General features: G+C 40.7%; 1 protein-coding gene across 1 annotated transcript; it reads left to right on the forward strand.

Annotated features, from left to right (window-relative positions):
* The first annotated feature begins 4,516 nt into the window (after window positions 1–4,516).
* MMGT1 (membrane magnesium transporter 1) lies at window positions 4,517–16,943 on the forward strand. Its single transcript, XM_009198331.3, has 4 exons — window positions 4,517–4,963; window positions 7,323–7,375; window positions 11,245–11,348; window positions 13,875–16,943. Exons 1-4 carry the CDS (start codon window positions 4,885–4,887, stop codon window positions 14,032–14,034), a joined length of 396 nt encoding a protein of 131 aa, XP_009196595.1. The 5' UTR covers window positions 4,517–4,884; the 3' UTR covers window positions 14,035–16,943.
* Window positions 16,944–16,954: the final 11 nt, after the last annotated feature.

Here is a 16,954-nt window from a genome sequence, read left to right on the forward strand (position 1 = left end):
GTCTGGCATCTGGTGTGGTGGTATCTGCTGTGGTGGTCTGGTGAATTTCAGTTACTTGATGCTTTTTTTTGAGAGGCCTGAAGGTCCTTTCCTGAGAAAGGAACTCAGATCAAACAAATGTAAGTTTCAAGTTTTAAGACCAGAAGGATCAATTTCTACGTTTATCAAAAAGAACAGTCTACAGGACTACTGGATCAGTTTCAGTTTATTTTCTCAACAGACCAACCCAATGTGCTCAAAGAGCAAATAAGATTTGCAGTGTCATTAGCAAGGTTATTTGATTTTTTCTTTTTCTTTTCTTTTTTTTTTTTTTTTTGAGATGGAATCTTGCTCTGTTGCCCGGGCTGGAGTGCGGTGGTGTGATCTTGGCTCACTGCAACCTCCACCTCCCAGGTTCAAGTGATTCTCCTGCCTCAGCCTCCCAAGTAGCTGGGATTACAGGCATGCACCACCACACCTGGCTAATTTTTGTATTTTTAGTAGAGATGGGGTTTCACCATGTTGGCTAGGCTGGTCTTGAACTCCTGACCTCAAGTGATCTGCCCGCCTCAGCTTCCCAAAGTGCTGGGATTACAAGCGTGAGCCACCGCGCCCAGCTAGGAAGGCTATTTGAAATGAATAATCATATTAACCTCATACAAGTAACCTAGGATACTTTGTGCAGATGTGGTAATGAAACCCTAAGAGAAATATTAGTAGATCTGGAAATGGTCCAGAGAAGAGCAATTAAAATAGTCAAAGGGGAGAAGCAACTGACGTTTTCGGAAAGACTAAAAAGGTAAGGAACCTCTTTAGCTTGGAAAAATAGCTAGAAGAGTCAATAGCAACAACAACAATGGCTAACATTTATTTAGTGTTTACTATGTGTAAGACTATTCTAATCACTTTATATGTATCATCTCACTCAATGCTGATAACAACCTAGGCAGGTAAACACTATTATTATCCTCACTTCACAGATGAGAAAACTGGGGCATGGTGAAGTTAAGTAACTTCTCCGATCTCTCAGAGGTAGAAAAGGAAAAGCAAGGATTCAAACCCAATAGGATTCCAGAGCATATGCTTTTAACCACTGTAATGTAAATCATCCAGTAAATAAACAAAACTTAAAGATATGAATCATGTAACCACAGTACTGTTTACTAAGATTCAAAACTTAAAATACCAAGGTACCACTCAATGCCTCAAGACAAATACTTTTTTTATTGCTTGAATTTCTTACAGTGAGCTCATACCACTTTGGTAAAGATGAAAAAAGTAAACAGGATGCGATTTCAATATTGAAAGTACTAGTTTACTCAGCAGGTAGTAAACTTCTAGAATGTGTTACCCAGAGAGGTTGTACAAAATATAAATAGCTCGAAGAAACGTTTAGTGCCTACAATAGATATATACATCATAAATATCTATAATAGTCAGGAGCATATTCCTAAGGAAAGTGGAATTTTGAACCAGGTGGGAAAGGACAGAGTGTGCCAGAGAGAGGGAGAATCTGCATGGAAAATGGAGACGTGGATAAGTAGTGTGTGAAGATACTCGTGGAGCTGGGTGGCATGTAATAAAGTCAATTAGCCTGAAGACAAGTCTGGGATAGCAGTGCTTTCTCTATTCAGTGAACTACCCTGGGAAACATGATGAGTCTTCACAAATAACATCTCAGTAGGAAACGCTTTAGAGACCATTATCCCCATCTTTAATAACATCCACATCATTTATCCAAGGTACATATGGAAAATGGTTCTTTCTTTGGAAAAACAAACAGCACTTCTGGGTCACTTAGGAATTTAAATGCACTTTCTCATGAGGTTTGACTTTTGTTCTAAAAGCTCATGAAAATAGTGCTACCACTAGCTGTACCTTGCACCTTTGGGATTAACTGCAACTTAAAGAACCATGTATGAGTGAACCCAAGGTACTTGTTTCAGTGATAGAGTCCTTGGTAACTGTGACTATGAATACCTTGGCTTCCCTTCAGGTTGGAATCTACAGAAAAGACAATTAAAATCTCACTCCCTGAACATAATTTAACCATGTATTACTAGAAAACGTGAAACAAGGCTAGTTTCTCTTGCACTCAATATATGGGTAAACAGGTAAAAAAGAAGAGCGTGAGAAATGCATCTTAACAAGGCAATAGAGAAAACAAAACTCAATATCTGGACATGGGTGACCTCCCCGAAGACTAGGATAAGGCGTCGGTGGTTTATACAAATACCAGATTCATTATTGAATTTCCTTTTTCCTATAACCTCATCTTTTTAAAGGAAAAGAACCATAGCTCAGGTCTTACAAGAAAACTCTTAATCATTTTCTGCTTCAGATAAATTGATATTAAAATGGTTTTTTCTTTTTCTTTTTTTTTTTTTTTTTTTGAGGTGGAGTTTCTCTCTTGTTGCCCAGGCTGGAGTGCAATGGTGCGATCTTGGCTCACTGCAACCTCCGCCTCGTGGGTTCAAGTGATTCTCCTGCCTCAGCCTCCTGAGTAGTTGGAATTACAGGCGCCCACCACCACGCCTGGCTAACTTTTTTGTATTTTTAATAGAGATGGGGTTTCACCATGTTGGCCAGGCTGGTCTTGAAGAAGGGGTAATTTTATAGGGGATCTGAAAAGGCTAATTTCAATTTGACTATTATCTTAGCTAAAACAAAGCTGTAAGAGTTTTTTGGTCAACTATCTTTTCTATCTTACTACCTCCCAGGGGCAGAGAAGGAAGCACTTTCCTGTCAACTACAGAGAGATTATCTCCTGGTTCTTCCTGATTGTGAAGTTTATAAATAGAACTACATTTGTAAGGAATGCATTATACTGCACTTGACATCGATCAAGTATTGTGTAAAATTTTGTCTTAGAGGTGAAGAAATTGGAGAGGGCCCAGAAAAGAATAATGACCATGACTAAAGGTTTGGAAAATGAGATCCTGCACAAAAATTATATAAGTAAAGTTGAGTAAATATGATTCATCTTAGATGTCTTCTTCTTCTTCTTTTTTTTTTTTTTTTTGGTTAGAGAAAGCGTCTCGCTCTGTCACTCAGGGTGTAGTGCAGTGGCATAATCACGGCTCACTGCAGCCTTGAACTCCTGGGATCAAACAATCCTCCTTCCTTAGCTTCCCAAGTAGCTAGGACTACAAGCATGTGCTACTATGCCCAGCTAATGAGATGTCTTATTTGTTTTCTCTGGCTTTGAGGAAGCTCAAGCATATCGGAAAATGTTTACCATCAAAAGGTTGTCAAAATGTGAGAGTACATGCAAGTCTATAGGGATTTTTGAGCCCAATTCAAAAGATTGGAAGGACTCTCTGTAGAGATCCTTTCAAATAGGGATACTCTCCCACTTCTTTTCCACAATTCATTCATTTGTCATTCAACAAGCATTTATTGAATGCTTACCATATGACAGTCAAAGTTTTAGGTACAGAGAAATCTCTGTCCTCTCAGAGCTTACATTCCAGTGGAGAAAGGCAGTAAACAGTAACACAACGAACATAATAAACAGGTAAATTATATAGTATAGTGTTAGAAAGTGATATAAAAGGTAGAACAGAGTAAGGGGATCAGGAATAGGAATTTTGCACATTTAAAAGGGGTGATCAGGATTGGAGGCATCTTTGAACAAAAGCAAATTGATGCAACTAAAACGTAGAACTCTGATTGGGTTAAAGGAAAAGAATGGTGATCATACTTTGTGTTTACCTTGTGATATGCAGTTTACAAAGCTTTACCACTCAGTCAGGGGTCACTGGAGGAACTGGTGCAGAATTTGGAAAAAAAAGATGAATTCCATTTTGGCCATATTACGTTTGAAGTGCCACAGGAAATAAATGCCTAGCAGGTAGTCAGAAATGCAGCCCTGGAGCTAAGGAGAGATATTTGTGATAAAGATGTCGTTTTGGAATCACTGTAATACCTTTGCTGGCTGAAGCGGTGGGAATGAATGGGTGAACTCGCCAGGGGACAGCAGAGTGATGAGGTCAAGGGGAGAAGCTCACTATTAAATGTCTACATTTTAGGAGATGAAGACAAAGAAAAATGGATAGGGGAGTATACGTTTTACCCGGATCAGAGTTAGAGACAAGAAGACCGCATTATTAGCATTTTAAAATTTCCTCTTTCATTTCTTCCTTAATGTAAGCTGGTTCTTTTCATGACAAAACACTCCCCGCAAGCTACACCTCTTTTTTGCGCGAATCTTCCTCCAGGACCTTAAAAGGGTTTACTGAGCACTTCCTGCGGGCCAAGTGTTTGGGGCTCTAAATCCTGGGATTTTGTCCTTGACACTGCCTCCTCGTTTTAACACCCTTGCCTCTTTCCGCAGTGCCAGTTCCCAGAGAGTTGAAGCACAGGAAAGGCCTACAGAAAACAAAAGGCACAGTTTGAAGAAAACCCAAAACCAACCAACCCACAAAACACAACTGTCCGGGGTCTGTATCCAGCACCTACCGCCTTTCCCCAACGCCCCCAGCCCCGCCCCTCGGCCCCACCTCCTCCCCGCCCCTCGGCCCCACCTCCTCCCCGCCCCTCGGCCCCACCTCCTCCTCTCGCGGCCCGCGCTTATTTGCCGGCGCCCTTCCTCTTCGCTTCCCCATTGCTCCGGCTTTTGCCTCTTCGTTTACGACTCCGTTGAGCTCCGCCCCTCCCAGAGAGGGCCTCCATAGCGCAGGTTCGTGGGTTCTCGCGGACCTTTTTCCGTGTAGCTTTCTCCTTCTTCCCGGCATTCCTGTTTCCGTTTTCTCACGGCCCTCTGCCTTTTCCACCACTGAGACACTTCGCGCTCAGGACTTCAGTGACGTCATCTTTCTGCGGCGCGCGGACACCCGCCGGTGGAAGAAGAAACAGCTCCGCCGCCCTTCGCTTCTTTTGCTGGGCTGCTGCTCCTTCGGCATCATGGCGCCGTCGCTGTGGAAGGGGCTGGTGGGCATCGGTCTCTTTGCCCTAGCCCACGCCGCCTTTTCCGCGGCGCAGCGTAAGTGCCTGGGGCACGGGGACCGCTTCGGTGTGAAACCCTAGGGGCGGTGTGTGGGCGCACTTCTAAGGGACCATCGGACCGAGTGTCCGATTAATGGTCCTTTGAGACCTTACAGTTTGGTGTGACTAAGAAAATCAGTGCAGGAGTTCCCAGTGGAAGGTTCGGAGTTTGAATTTGAAGATAGTGTGGCATCTGAAATTGGAGGAAGGTTGGAAGGAGGTGTCTGGGAGAGGATTCAGAATAGGAGTCTCCAGGAATCCAGGACAAGTGATGTCAGATCCAGCATGGGGCAGATCAGGCACAGTTGTGAGATTGAGAACTTTGGATGCTCATGATCCCACGACAACCAAGTGGACAACATCTTGGGCACTCTTGGGCTGTCCAGGCAGAGACTGAGTAGTTAAGTGACCGATTGCCTCAGGGAGGCACTGTGGTACAGGAGAAAGAGCACTGGACTGGGAGTCTCAAGGGCTGGTTGTTAAAAACTTGCATTACCGCTACATCTGTGTGACCTTGGGCAAAAGATTTGTGCTACAGTGCGTTATGAAATTCAGTTTTGGGTCGCTGGTTGAAATTGTGCTGTGGTTAGGTGCTAGAGATACAGTGATGCCCTGAGCCAGTTCAAAGTCTAGAGGAAAGCAACTGGATCGAGAAGTAATTACAGTAAAGTGATATGCTAAAAGTATATAAGGATGCGTGGAAGCAGGGACAGTCATATTTTGGGGGAACTGGGAGGTTAAGGAAAGTATCCTAGATCCTTTCTGCTTACAGTGTGATCAACAGACCAGCATCATGAGCATCACCTGGCAGGTAGTTAGAAGACGCTGTTCAATCAGAATCTGGGTTTTAACAGAATCAGAATTCTGTTCAATCAGAATCTGGGTTTTAATAAGATCCCCAGGTGATTTGTATGCACATTAGTTTGAGAAACACTGTCCTAGAGGAGATTAGGATGCACTGGAGTACTGTGTCATTTTCTACAGTAAGTTTTAACTGTAGAATTATAAGATTGTAGGGCGAGAAGTGCCCTTGGAGTTTACTGAAGTCCAACCCCTTCATTTTACAGATGAGGAAATTCCTGGTTAAAGGTAGTGTTAGCAGCAGACGAGGCTTCATGCAAACTAGCAAGCTAGCTAGGAATTGAACCAGATAGGAGTTTAGTCAAAATCGATTTTTGGTATTGGTTTGATGTTTCTTTTACACTTGTCTTCATGACAGACCTATAGGTTAAAACTAAAGAAATGTCTCTAAACACATTCTTCTTTAAGAGTCAATACACATGCACTCAAAAACAGTTTATTTAGTCCAAAGTACTATTACATAGGGATTGCCCTAGGTTCATCTAGAATTAAGATTTTTGTATTTTATGTTTTGGGTGATGAGAATGCCTTGTGGATTTGCCACTGCAGTGAGACCTCTTTATATATAATGCTCAGGGAGAGAGTAATATATACCTTTAAGACTTAAGTGTGTCATGTCAGACTGTGGCAGCAGATAGCACAATGTGGCGCTGCGGCATGCTCATCTTTGCTGTAATGAACTTTGTTGTAATAGGGCACCAGTCATTTACTGTATCTTGTTTAATCCTCACCTCACATTATTCTCATTTTACCGTTGTGGAAATTCAGGTAATGAAAAAAAATAGATACTGTATTTCTTTGATTCTAAGACACCCCCCATTTTAACACTCTGAACTTGAGATATGTATTATGATCACTGAGGGCTTCTTTAATTAAATGAAATTATAGTAAATTGAAGAGCTGGCACTGATTTAGGCTTACCAGTTTCCAAATCCTGATCCTTTTCTTTTATCCCTTGCTGTCTCCTGAGGTTAAGGCAGCAGCAGCAGAATTATAATTAACTAGTAGAGGCAGAAATTGATTTCATGGAATTCCTGTTCCACCACTGCCCCGGCGTACCCTCTCAGGAGAACCATTTCCATACCAGTATTATTTTGTCCATACAGTGGTGGTGCTATTTCAGAGTTGAGATTTTCTGTAGACTTTACTTTTTAAATAATTGTGATTTCTTTGACGAGTTAGTGTAACAGTTTTTAGAAGTTTCTAGTATTTCTATAATAATGAAAGAAAAATTATACTGAGGTATTTCTGCCTCATACTTGCTCACTTGTCACTCTTACCCATTTTATAAGGTGACAAAGCAGGTCATGATGAAAATAAAATAGTTGACTAAGATAGGCTGACTGCCTTAGAAGATAGAAGGTTTTGAGGAATCCAGGATTAGCATTACTTTATGTAGCATATAAGTTAGCCACTTCTTTGGTATATTGATTTGCTTCATTTTAAGAAAGAAAAATGAGCTACAATTTCCTTAATGGTATGCTTCTGGTTTATAGATCGTTCTTATATGCGATTAACAGAAAAAGAAGATGAATCACTGCCAATAGACGTAAGTTGGTCATTTATATTCCATTACATGTATGTTTAAAATTAGCCACATGGCTCATAATAATTTTTTTTACTGGTTTTTATACTCTTAAAATTTTCCAGACATGAAATAACATCTGATCTCCACTTTTTTTTTTTTTTTTTGAGATGGAGTCTCACTCTGTTGCCCAGGCTGGAGTGCAGTGGTGTGATATTGGCTCACTGCACACTCTACCTCCCAGGTTCACGCCATTTTCCTGCCACAGCCTCCTGAGTAGCTGGGACTACAGGCGCCCGCCACTGTGCCTGGCTAATTTTTTGTATTTTTAGTAGAGACAGGGTTTCACCGTGTTAGCCAGGATGGTCTCGATCTCCTGACCTTGCGATCTGCCCGCCTCGGCCTCCCAAAGTGCTGGGATTACAGGCATGAACCACCACGCCTGGCCTCTGATCTCCACTTTTCATCACTCACAAAGCTCAAAGATTTGGAAAGCTTTCTCTATTTGGTTTCCAGAGCTGTAGTCGAAATAGTCTTTCTAGAAGATGCTCTGTCCATAGTATGGGATGGACTTAAAAAGTTGATTATTTAGCTTTATTGCTTAGAAAAGTTCTTTTTTATGTAAAGGAAATAAAGCCAACAATACAGTGTTTAGGGACATACATAGGTGGTAAAATGAAAGTGGTTTTTTTTTTTTTTTTTCTTTTTTTGAGACAGTGTTTTGCTCTTGTTGCCCAGGCCGGAGTGCAGTGACGTGATCTGGGCTCATTGCAACCTCTGCCTCCCAGGTTCAAGCAATTCTCCTGCCTCAGCCTCCCAAGTTGCTGGGATTACAGGCACCCACCACCATGCCCGGCTAATTTTTTTATATTTTTAGTAGAGACAGGGTTTCTCCATGTTGGCCAGGCTAGTCTTGAACTCCTGACCTCAGGTGATCCACCCCCCTCAGCCTCCCAAAGTGCTGGGATTACAGCGCCCGGCCAGGAAAGTGTTTTTTAAACTAAAATGGTAAGTATTCCAGCATCACTCACAATTTTTATCTTTACTAGACTTGAAATTACACAAGTAGTAAGTTCTTTGTAACAGAGTCAAACAGTAAAAACTAAAACTGACCCTACACAATTATCAGAACACCCAACAACAGAAAAACTGACCCCATTCCTTGGCAGTTCCACTTCTACTCCCAACAGTTTGGAGTATAGCAGTAGTTCAGTCTTGTTCCTATACACAAACATTATGTATGTGTAGTTTTACCTAATCCAAACACATATTATTTTTTCTTTTTTTTTTTTTTTTTTTTTTTTTTTTTTGAGACGGAGTCTCGCTCTGTCGCCCAGGCTGGAGTGCAGTGGCCGGATCTCAGCTCACTGCAAGCTCCGCCTCCCGGGTTCCCGCCATTCTCCTGCCTCAGCCTCCCGAGTAGCTGGGACTACAGGCGCCGCCACCTCGCCCGGCTAATTTTTTGTGTTTTTAGTAGAGACGGGGTTTCGCCGTGTTAGCCAGGATGGTCTCGATCTCCTGACCTTGTGATCCGCCCGTCTCGGCCTCCCAAAGTGCTGGGATTACAGGCTTGAGCTACCGCGCCCGGCCTTTTTTTCTTTAAAAAGCTATACATGTGTATATATGCATAGTTTTATAATTAACTTTTTTATTACATAACAACTTCAGTCTTATTTTCATGACAGATCATATAGATTCTCGTTAAAAGTGCCTGTGACTGCATTGTATAAAACAAGTCTTCTGGCCAGGCATGGTGGCTCAAGCCTGTAATCCCAGCACTTTGGGAGGCCGAGGCAGGCAGATCACGAGGTTAGGAGATCAAGGCCATCCTGGCTAACACGGTGAAACCCTGTCTCTACTAAAAACACAAAAAATTAGCTGGGTGTGGTGGTGGGTGCCTGTAATCCCAGATACTCAGGAGACTGAGGCAGGAGTATCATTTGAACCCGGGAGGCAGAGGTTGCAGTGAGCCAAGATCATGCCACTGCACTCCAACCTGGGCGACAGAGTGAGACTCCATCTTAAAAACAAAAACAAAAGCCAAGTGTTCTTGGTAGACTGGTGGTGGGAATGTAAATTGGTATCGTATATGATGTTAGATTTTAATTTAAACAGGAAAATAGATTGTGGCTAATTTTGACTTTATTTGTCTGTAATTAAAGGTATGATTGATGAGGCTATTAACTCCTCCTATCACCTTTTTTTTTTTTTTTTTTTTTTTTGTGGTGGATTCACATACACACACACACACACATTTATGTCTATTTTAAAGAACTTTTTTCTATAATCTGAACATGCCTGTAATCCCATGTTGGTTAAAACATTCCGCGGCTTTGCTTGCTCAACCTCTTTGGAAAGCAGTTGGTATTACCCAATAAAATTGAACGTGTGCATACTCTACACTCAATATTTCCATGTGTGAACTGAGAGACATGCATATGAATATTCATGTTGATTGTGAAAGTAACAGGAAACAACCCACATATCCAACAGCAACAGCAGAATGGATAAATGGTGGTATTTTTCATATCATGAAATACAAAGCACAGCGAAAACTGGCCAAGCGCGGGGGCTCATGCATGTAATCCCAGCAATTTGGGAGGCTGAGACGGGTGGATCACCTGAGGTCAGAGTTTGAAACCAGCCTGGCCAACATGGTGAAACCCCATCTCTACTAAAAATGCAAAAATTGGCCGGGTGCAGTGGCGGGCACCTGTAATCCTAGCTACTTGGGGGGCTGAGGCATGAGAATCGCTTGAACCTGGGAGGCCGAGGTTGCAGTGAGCTGAGATTGCACCACTGCACTACAGCCTGGGTGACAGAGCAAGATTCCATCTCAGAAAAAGAAAAATAAAACACACACACACACACACACACACAATGACGTAATGTTGAGCGAGGAAAGCTAGACACAAAAGAATACATTTGAGTCCATTTAAATAAAGTTCAGTATGGGCAAAAGTAAGGCATATATGTTTTAGAGATTCATATATATTTAATAGCTGGTAAAATTATCAAGAAAAGCAAGAAACTGAGTAATATACAATTCAGGACAATAGTTAACTTTGAGAGGGAAGGTAAAGGATATAATCTGAGAGGGACATGTGGGATTTGAAAGGTACTAGGAATGTGGGATTTGAAAGGTACTAGGAATGGTCTATTTCTTAAACTGGGTGGTGGGTACATGTTCTTTTAATTGCTTTATACTGTGTACATACGCTTTCTGCACTCTATGATATGTAACAATAATACTGGCTGGGCATGGTGGCTCACGCCTGTAATCCCAGCACTTTGGGAAGCCGTGGCGAGCAGATCATCTGAGGTCGGGAGTTCAAGACCAGCCTGACCAACATGGAGAAACCCCGTCTCTACTAAAAATACAAAATTAGCCGGGCATGGTGGCGCATGCCAGTAATCTATTCAAGAGGCTGAGACAGGAGAATTGCTTGAACCTGGGAGGTGGAGTTTGCAGTGAGCCGAGATAGCGTCATTGCACTCCAGCCTGGATAACAAGAGGGAAACTCCGTCTCAAAAACAAAAAGCGAAAAACAAAAACAATAATACCTTAAAAATTCTTAGTTGCTCTTGGAAGCAGGTAATATTTGATCATTGAGTTCTAAGTGGCTCAGTACCATTCAGTACTCAGTGATTTTGCTTATTTGAACATGTCACTAGATTTATTTATTGAAGCATCAGAGGTATTTTTGCAGCCAAGCCACAGAATTTATAGATTGTATTGCATCTGAATCCCAATCATTTCAAGTGAGCATTGTCTCCCTGATGGTGGCCCTGAGAGGACTACCTGTTAGAGGCGATAAAGAGGTAGAGAGGAAATTGTAAATGTTTATAATAATGTTTGTGTTATTTAGTAATCTCAATCTTTATACTCACAGATAGTGCTTCAGACACTTCTGGCCTTTGCGGTTACCTGTTATGGTATAGTTCATATTGCAGGGGAATTTAAAGACATGGATGCCACTTCAGAACTGAAAAATAAGTAAGTCTTTCTCTTTTCATAGGCATCGCATTTCATAGAGGTTTGCTGTATTCACATAATTTTTAAAAGTACGTTTTCTGGTACATAAAAGTTGGTTTTGTTTCTACATTTTGATTATGTAGTTTGTGTGAATAATGAGGTAAAAACATTGAGGTGGTATTTGATACTGTAAGAAAAATGGAAGATGAATGCCATATTATTCACAGTAGAATCAAAAAAATACGTTGCTTAAAATTATTGGTTGGTTGTATGGACAGATGGATGAAAATATATAGAAAAATAATGCCTCAGAATTTTTAACCTTCCTCCCTTCCCCCCTCCCTTCTTTCCCCCCTCCCTTCCTTCCCCCCTCCCTTCCTCTCTCCTTCCATCCCTCTCTTCCTACCATCCTCTTTCTATCCTCTTGTCTCAGCTTAGTCTTTGGGAGAATAAGTGGTTTTCTGTTTCCTCTCTCACTTGAACCTAGTCTGTGAGATAAGCTCTGCTTCCAGGCCCTTTTCTACTACTGGATTAAAAGTATATTTGTTATTCTGCTTTCCTTTTTCTTCTGGAATACTTCTAAGCTATTTTCATGAACGGTGTTTGCTTTTATTTTTCATATTTTTACTTTCCTAAAATCACCCTTTAGGTTTGTTCGATTCTATCTCTGGACTTTACTCACCTCCTTGATCCTGGACATGATACCCCTTTACAATATTTTCTTAGAAGGAATCACAGTAAACATTTATGTGTTAGAGGAAAGTCATATCCCCCTTTTACTTTTAGTTCATTATGTACATTTTATTATTTATTTTTATTTATTTATGGGGACAGAGTCTCTATCAACCAGGCTGGAGTGCAGTGGCATGATCTTGGCTCACTGCAACCTCTGCCTCCTAAGTTCAAGTGATTCTCCTGCCTCAGCCTGCTGAGTAGCTGGGATTACAGGCACCTACCACCACACCCGACTAATTTTTGTATTTTTAGTAGAGACGGGGTTTCACCATGTTGGCCAGGATGGTCTCGAACTCCTGACCTCAAGTGATCCACCCGCCTTGGGTTCCCAAAGTTCTGGGATTACAGGTGTGAGCCACTGTGCCCCGCCCAATATGTACATTTTAAGGAGTTACATATCAGGCCTCCTTTTTTGTATGGGGGTATGCTTGGATGTTTAGGTGGGCTGACTTGAGATTTGAGTTCTTATCAAAGGAAGAGTTCTCCTATCCTTTCCAGGAAAATAATGTTGAAAAACAAAAACCGTAAAGGCCACAGACCAAAGTATTTGAACTCTTTTAGACTACATGTCTCTCCCTGGAAAAGTAGAAAGGATATTTTACTGTCATCACTGCTTGCTCTTACAAAGAGTCTACCAAGAATCACAGGCAAGGGACCAGGAAAGAAAGAAGTAAAACAATGTCATTAAGTAGGTGGTGGAAAAATATGTGTTTGGACAATAGTAGGTACAGAGGGCCAAAAGGAGTTTTTTGTTGTACTTGAAAGATTCTTGGAAAACAGATCTGTGAAACGATCATATAGCTTGAATAATGAGGGCCAAATGAGAATAATCAAAGCTGTAATCTATGTGCTGCTTTTTTAAAAAGACTGTTCGGCATGGGTTACTGTTAGATTTACAGGGGAGATTAATAGTTGAGCTAGTATTTGTGTTGTTATTCATAGGCATTCTGGAAGGAATGGCTGAATTTAAAAAATGTATTAGAAGCCGGGCATGGTGGCTCACACCTGTAATCTCAGCTCTTTGAGAGGCTGAGGTAGGAGAATTGCTTGAGCCCAGGAGTCTGAGACCACCTGGGCAACATTGGGAGACCCTGTCTCTACAAAAAATAATAATAAAAAAATAGCCATGCCGGGCGCGGTCGCTCAAGCCTGTAATCCCAGCACTTTGGGAGGCCGAGACGGGCGGATCACGAGGTCAGGAGATCGAGACCATCCTGGCTAACACGATGAAACCCCGTCTCTACTAAAAAACTACAAAAAACTAGCCGGGCGAGGTGGCGGGCGCCTGTAGTCCCAGCTACTCGGGAGGCTGAGGCAGGAGAATGGCGTGAACCGGGGAGGCGGAGCTTGCAGTGAGCTGAGATCAGGCCACTGCACTCCAGCCTGGGCGACAGAGCGAGACTCCGTCTCAAAAAAAAAAAAAAAAAAATAGCCATGTGTGGTGGTGTGCAGCTGTAGTGCCAGCACCTGGGGGGGCTGAGATGAGAGGGTCGCTTGAGTCCAGGAGTTTGAGGCTGCAGTGAGCTATGATTGCGCTATTGCACTCCAGCCTGGGCAACAGAATGAGACCCTATCTCTATTTTTTTAAAAAAGAAGAAATTTGAGAGCTTTATGCTGCTTTTTCAGGTTTCTTATTTTCTTTATATAGGAAAAGAGATACAGTATGATTATTATTTACAGTCTGATTTCATGTGTTAATAGTTGTTAAAAAATATAACCCATAGTAAATTGATAATTCATTAGAAGCCTACTTATTTTCAAGTAGGGTTTTATAAAGGTTTATCTAAAATTGATGCTTTTTTTTCTTTTAAGGACATTTGATACGTTAAGGAATCACCCATCCTTTTATGTATTTAATCATCGTGGTCGAGTACTTTTCCGGCCTTCGGATACAACAAATTCTTCAAACCAAGATGCATTGTCCTCTAACACATCATTGAAGTTACGAAAACTCGAATCGCTGCGTCGTTAAGATTTTTACAAATTATAATAATAGGACAGGACACAGAGCTGGAATATTGGAGTTTGGGGTATAAAACACTCCTCCCTGCCCCCATTAGTATTTATATTGATCTTTCAGACCTACTTTAGAAAAAACCATGGCCCTCATTTATATACTGTTAATCCAATCATTAATGCAGTGTAAGTTATATGTGAAATAAGTCTTTGGTATTTCATATAGGAATGTTTTTTTCATTTAAATCAAATCCACATCTTTTGTAAAAGCCACGGTTTTGAACACATTTCCTTGAAAAATGTTGGTGGTTTTTGTGATTATTTATTTTTTTAGATTTCTTTTGCACTACAGTTTTTGGAATCCTTTTGGAAATACTGTGTGACTGCTGCATTTTGCAGCGTGAATTATGGTAAAATGGTCTTCAATTCTTAACAAATGGACTTCCCTAATGAGACCAAAATGGTGATTTAACAGTTTTTTTTGTGTCCCCTAAAAAGTGGCTCTGCTTCAGAAGTACTTGCCAGTTTTTAATTTATTTGTGACTTTTCACCCTACCCTGCTCCCATATACCTTCTACCATCGGCTGTCTTGTTTCATCATTTCTCTGAGATTCTGTGTGCAGTGAGCAATTTTTGTGTCAGAAATTCTTTGTCAGAACAAATATATTTAACAAGCTCAACTTGCTGTAAAGCTGCTTGTGTTCTCTTAATTTGTCTGTAAAAATTTCCCTAATTGATTATATAGTGTAAGAATAGTTGAAGACTAGTTGAAGACCTTTTGTGATTTCATTATCTTGCCTATGCAGAAGAAAAATCGTTGAGGAAAATTGTCATTAGCCAGTTTAACTGATTCAAACTCTTGTTTATTTCATACTAAACTAGTGAATAAGTGAAATAAAGGAAACTCGTCATTAATCTAAAGACAGAGTTCAAAGGAATAGGGCCAAATATATTCTCAATATTTGGAACTAATGTTTTTAAGGTTTTTAGAAAAATCAGGTCATTTAAGAAATTGTTTTGTAGTTTCTGATTTATAGAGGCTTCAAGTTTTCCATCTTCACTGTATGTTGCTGAAAGTGAGGATGAGGATACACAGTTGATATTTTTAGAAACAGTAATTTTACTTTTAAGGAAATTGGCTAGCTCTTTGAGCTAGAGAGCTGTAGGAAGCTCAACATTCTTTGTAGAGAACGTTGCTTTTGTTGGATTGTACAGGTATAAAAACATTGCTTTTGTTGAATTGTATAGGTGTAAAGGGAATAACTGTATGCAGGTTTGAAAAGGAAATGTGCTTTAGGCACGAGTCATAAGATGCCATTGTACTTGTAGGCATTTTATTTTCCATTAGAAATGAACATCAGCTCTTCTCTTCTGACTGGTAACACATAGCCCCAAAGCACGAGATTATTTTTTCATTGGGTTTTTATTGCTGTTGTTTAGTTTTGGTTTGTTAACGCCAACCCAGTTTGTCTGTGGAACACTGACTCTGCTCTCTAATGAGAACAAAGTTAGAAATCTGCTGATAACCTAAAATAATTTAGAAATGAATTAAAAATGTGAAGTCAGGGGTTAAAGTGATGATGATAAAATAGAATGCAAGAAACAAGCTCCTTCCATCAGACTTGGCTACTGTTTTCTTCTAGTATGATTTGGTTTGGAAGAGCCTCTTATTTCCTTCTCTTTGAGGTATGTCTTCCTTTCTTAATGTGTTTGTAACATTATTGAGATATAATTCACATACCTTACAATTCACCCATTTTAAGGGTACAATTCAGTGGTTTTTAGTGTATTCACAAAGTGGTGTAACTGTGACCACAGTCAATTTTAGAACATTTTGTTACCCCAAAAAGAAACCCTGTACCCTTGAGCAGTCACCTCTCATTTTCTCCCAGTGTCCACCCACCCCCAGCCCCTGGCGACCACTAATCTATATCTCTCTCTGTAGATTTGCCTATTCTGATCGTTTCATATAAATGGAATTCTACAATATTTGGTCTTTTGGGACTGGATTCCCAAATGTCGTTTTCTATTTGGAGTGAGAAAATTCTTCTCATCTTGAGAACTCTTACTGCTGTGAAAGGGAGTGGTTGGTAAAATCAATAGATTTCAGGCAGGAGGGCCAGATACTTAACAGGTTTTTCTCCGTGAATCTTACGCCGAATAGTTTTTCCTCATAACCAAGCATTTATGATGTATTACTACTTAAAATATTGTGGCTAGTCTCTAGAATGGATGTTGAAATCTTTGCCTCCTCAGTCGGGAAGAGTCCTGCTAAAAATCAGGCCAAATGGCTTGGCAAATAATTGACAAGTGTTTTTCAAGTGTGTCTATCTTTGCTAGCAGCTTGTATACCTCAGGCCAGGTGAGCTCCCCAAATTTCTTTTTTCATTTACTCCAGTGAGTTTCTGCTGTCTCTTCAAGTATGTACCATAGGACTTAAAGGTGATTTGGATGCGTTGTAACACTGCTAAATGTACTAAGTACAGAATTTTATTTACAGTACTATGAGACAGTCAGTTATTGCCTAGGGTAGTTCAAAAATATGATGTCAGCTAGTTAAGCTTTTATTTGACTGATGTCAGTGATATTCAGAAGTGTGTACCAATCAAGGCTCTTTAAAATACAGAACGACTCAATAACCAGGGAACCAGCCAAATACTGTGCAGCCGCAGAATATGCATATCAATGAATTGGAGACGATTATTCTCTGTAACTCCCTAATGATTGTTTTCTAAGCATTGTGGCTTCTCAGTGGCTTGACAGCATCTTCCTGGTTGTATGTGGCCTGTTTACATGAAGTATTGAGTAATGTTTGTTGTGAGCATCAATGCCTGTAACACCAAACTAAACACATGTTTTTGGGATATGTTTCCAATCTTTAAATGACCTTGCCCTGTCCAATAAATGAATGATTGTCTCACCCTGTTTTTGGTGGT

The sequence above is a fragment of the Papio anubis genome, chromosome X (assembly GCF_008728515.1).
Source record: "Papio anubis isolate 15944 chromosome X, Panubis1.0, whole genome shotgun sequence".
NCBI classification, from domain to species: domain Eukaryota; kingdom Metazoa; phylum Chordata; class Mammalia; order Primates; family Cercopithecidae; genus Papio; species Papio anubis.

Bases quoted from the DNA above. Each gene is read 5' to 3' on its own strand.
- MMGT1 (XM_009198331.3), top strand. From the start codon at position 4,885: ATGGCGCCGTCGCTGTGGAAGGGGCTGGTGGGCATCGGTCTCTTTGCC. The intron at 4,964-7,322 runs GTAAGTGCCTGG...TCTGGTTTATAG, and splicing joins CGCCTTTTCCGCGGCGCAGC to ATCGTTCTTATATGCGATTA. The intron at 7,376-11,244 runs GTAAGTTGGTCA...TTATACTCACAG, and splicing joins ATGAATCACTGCCAATAGAC to ATAGTGCTTCAGACACTTCT.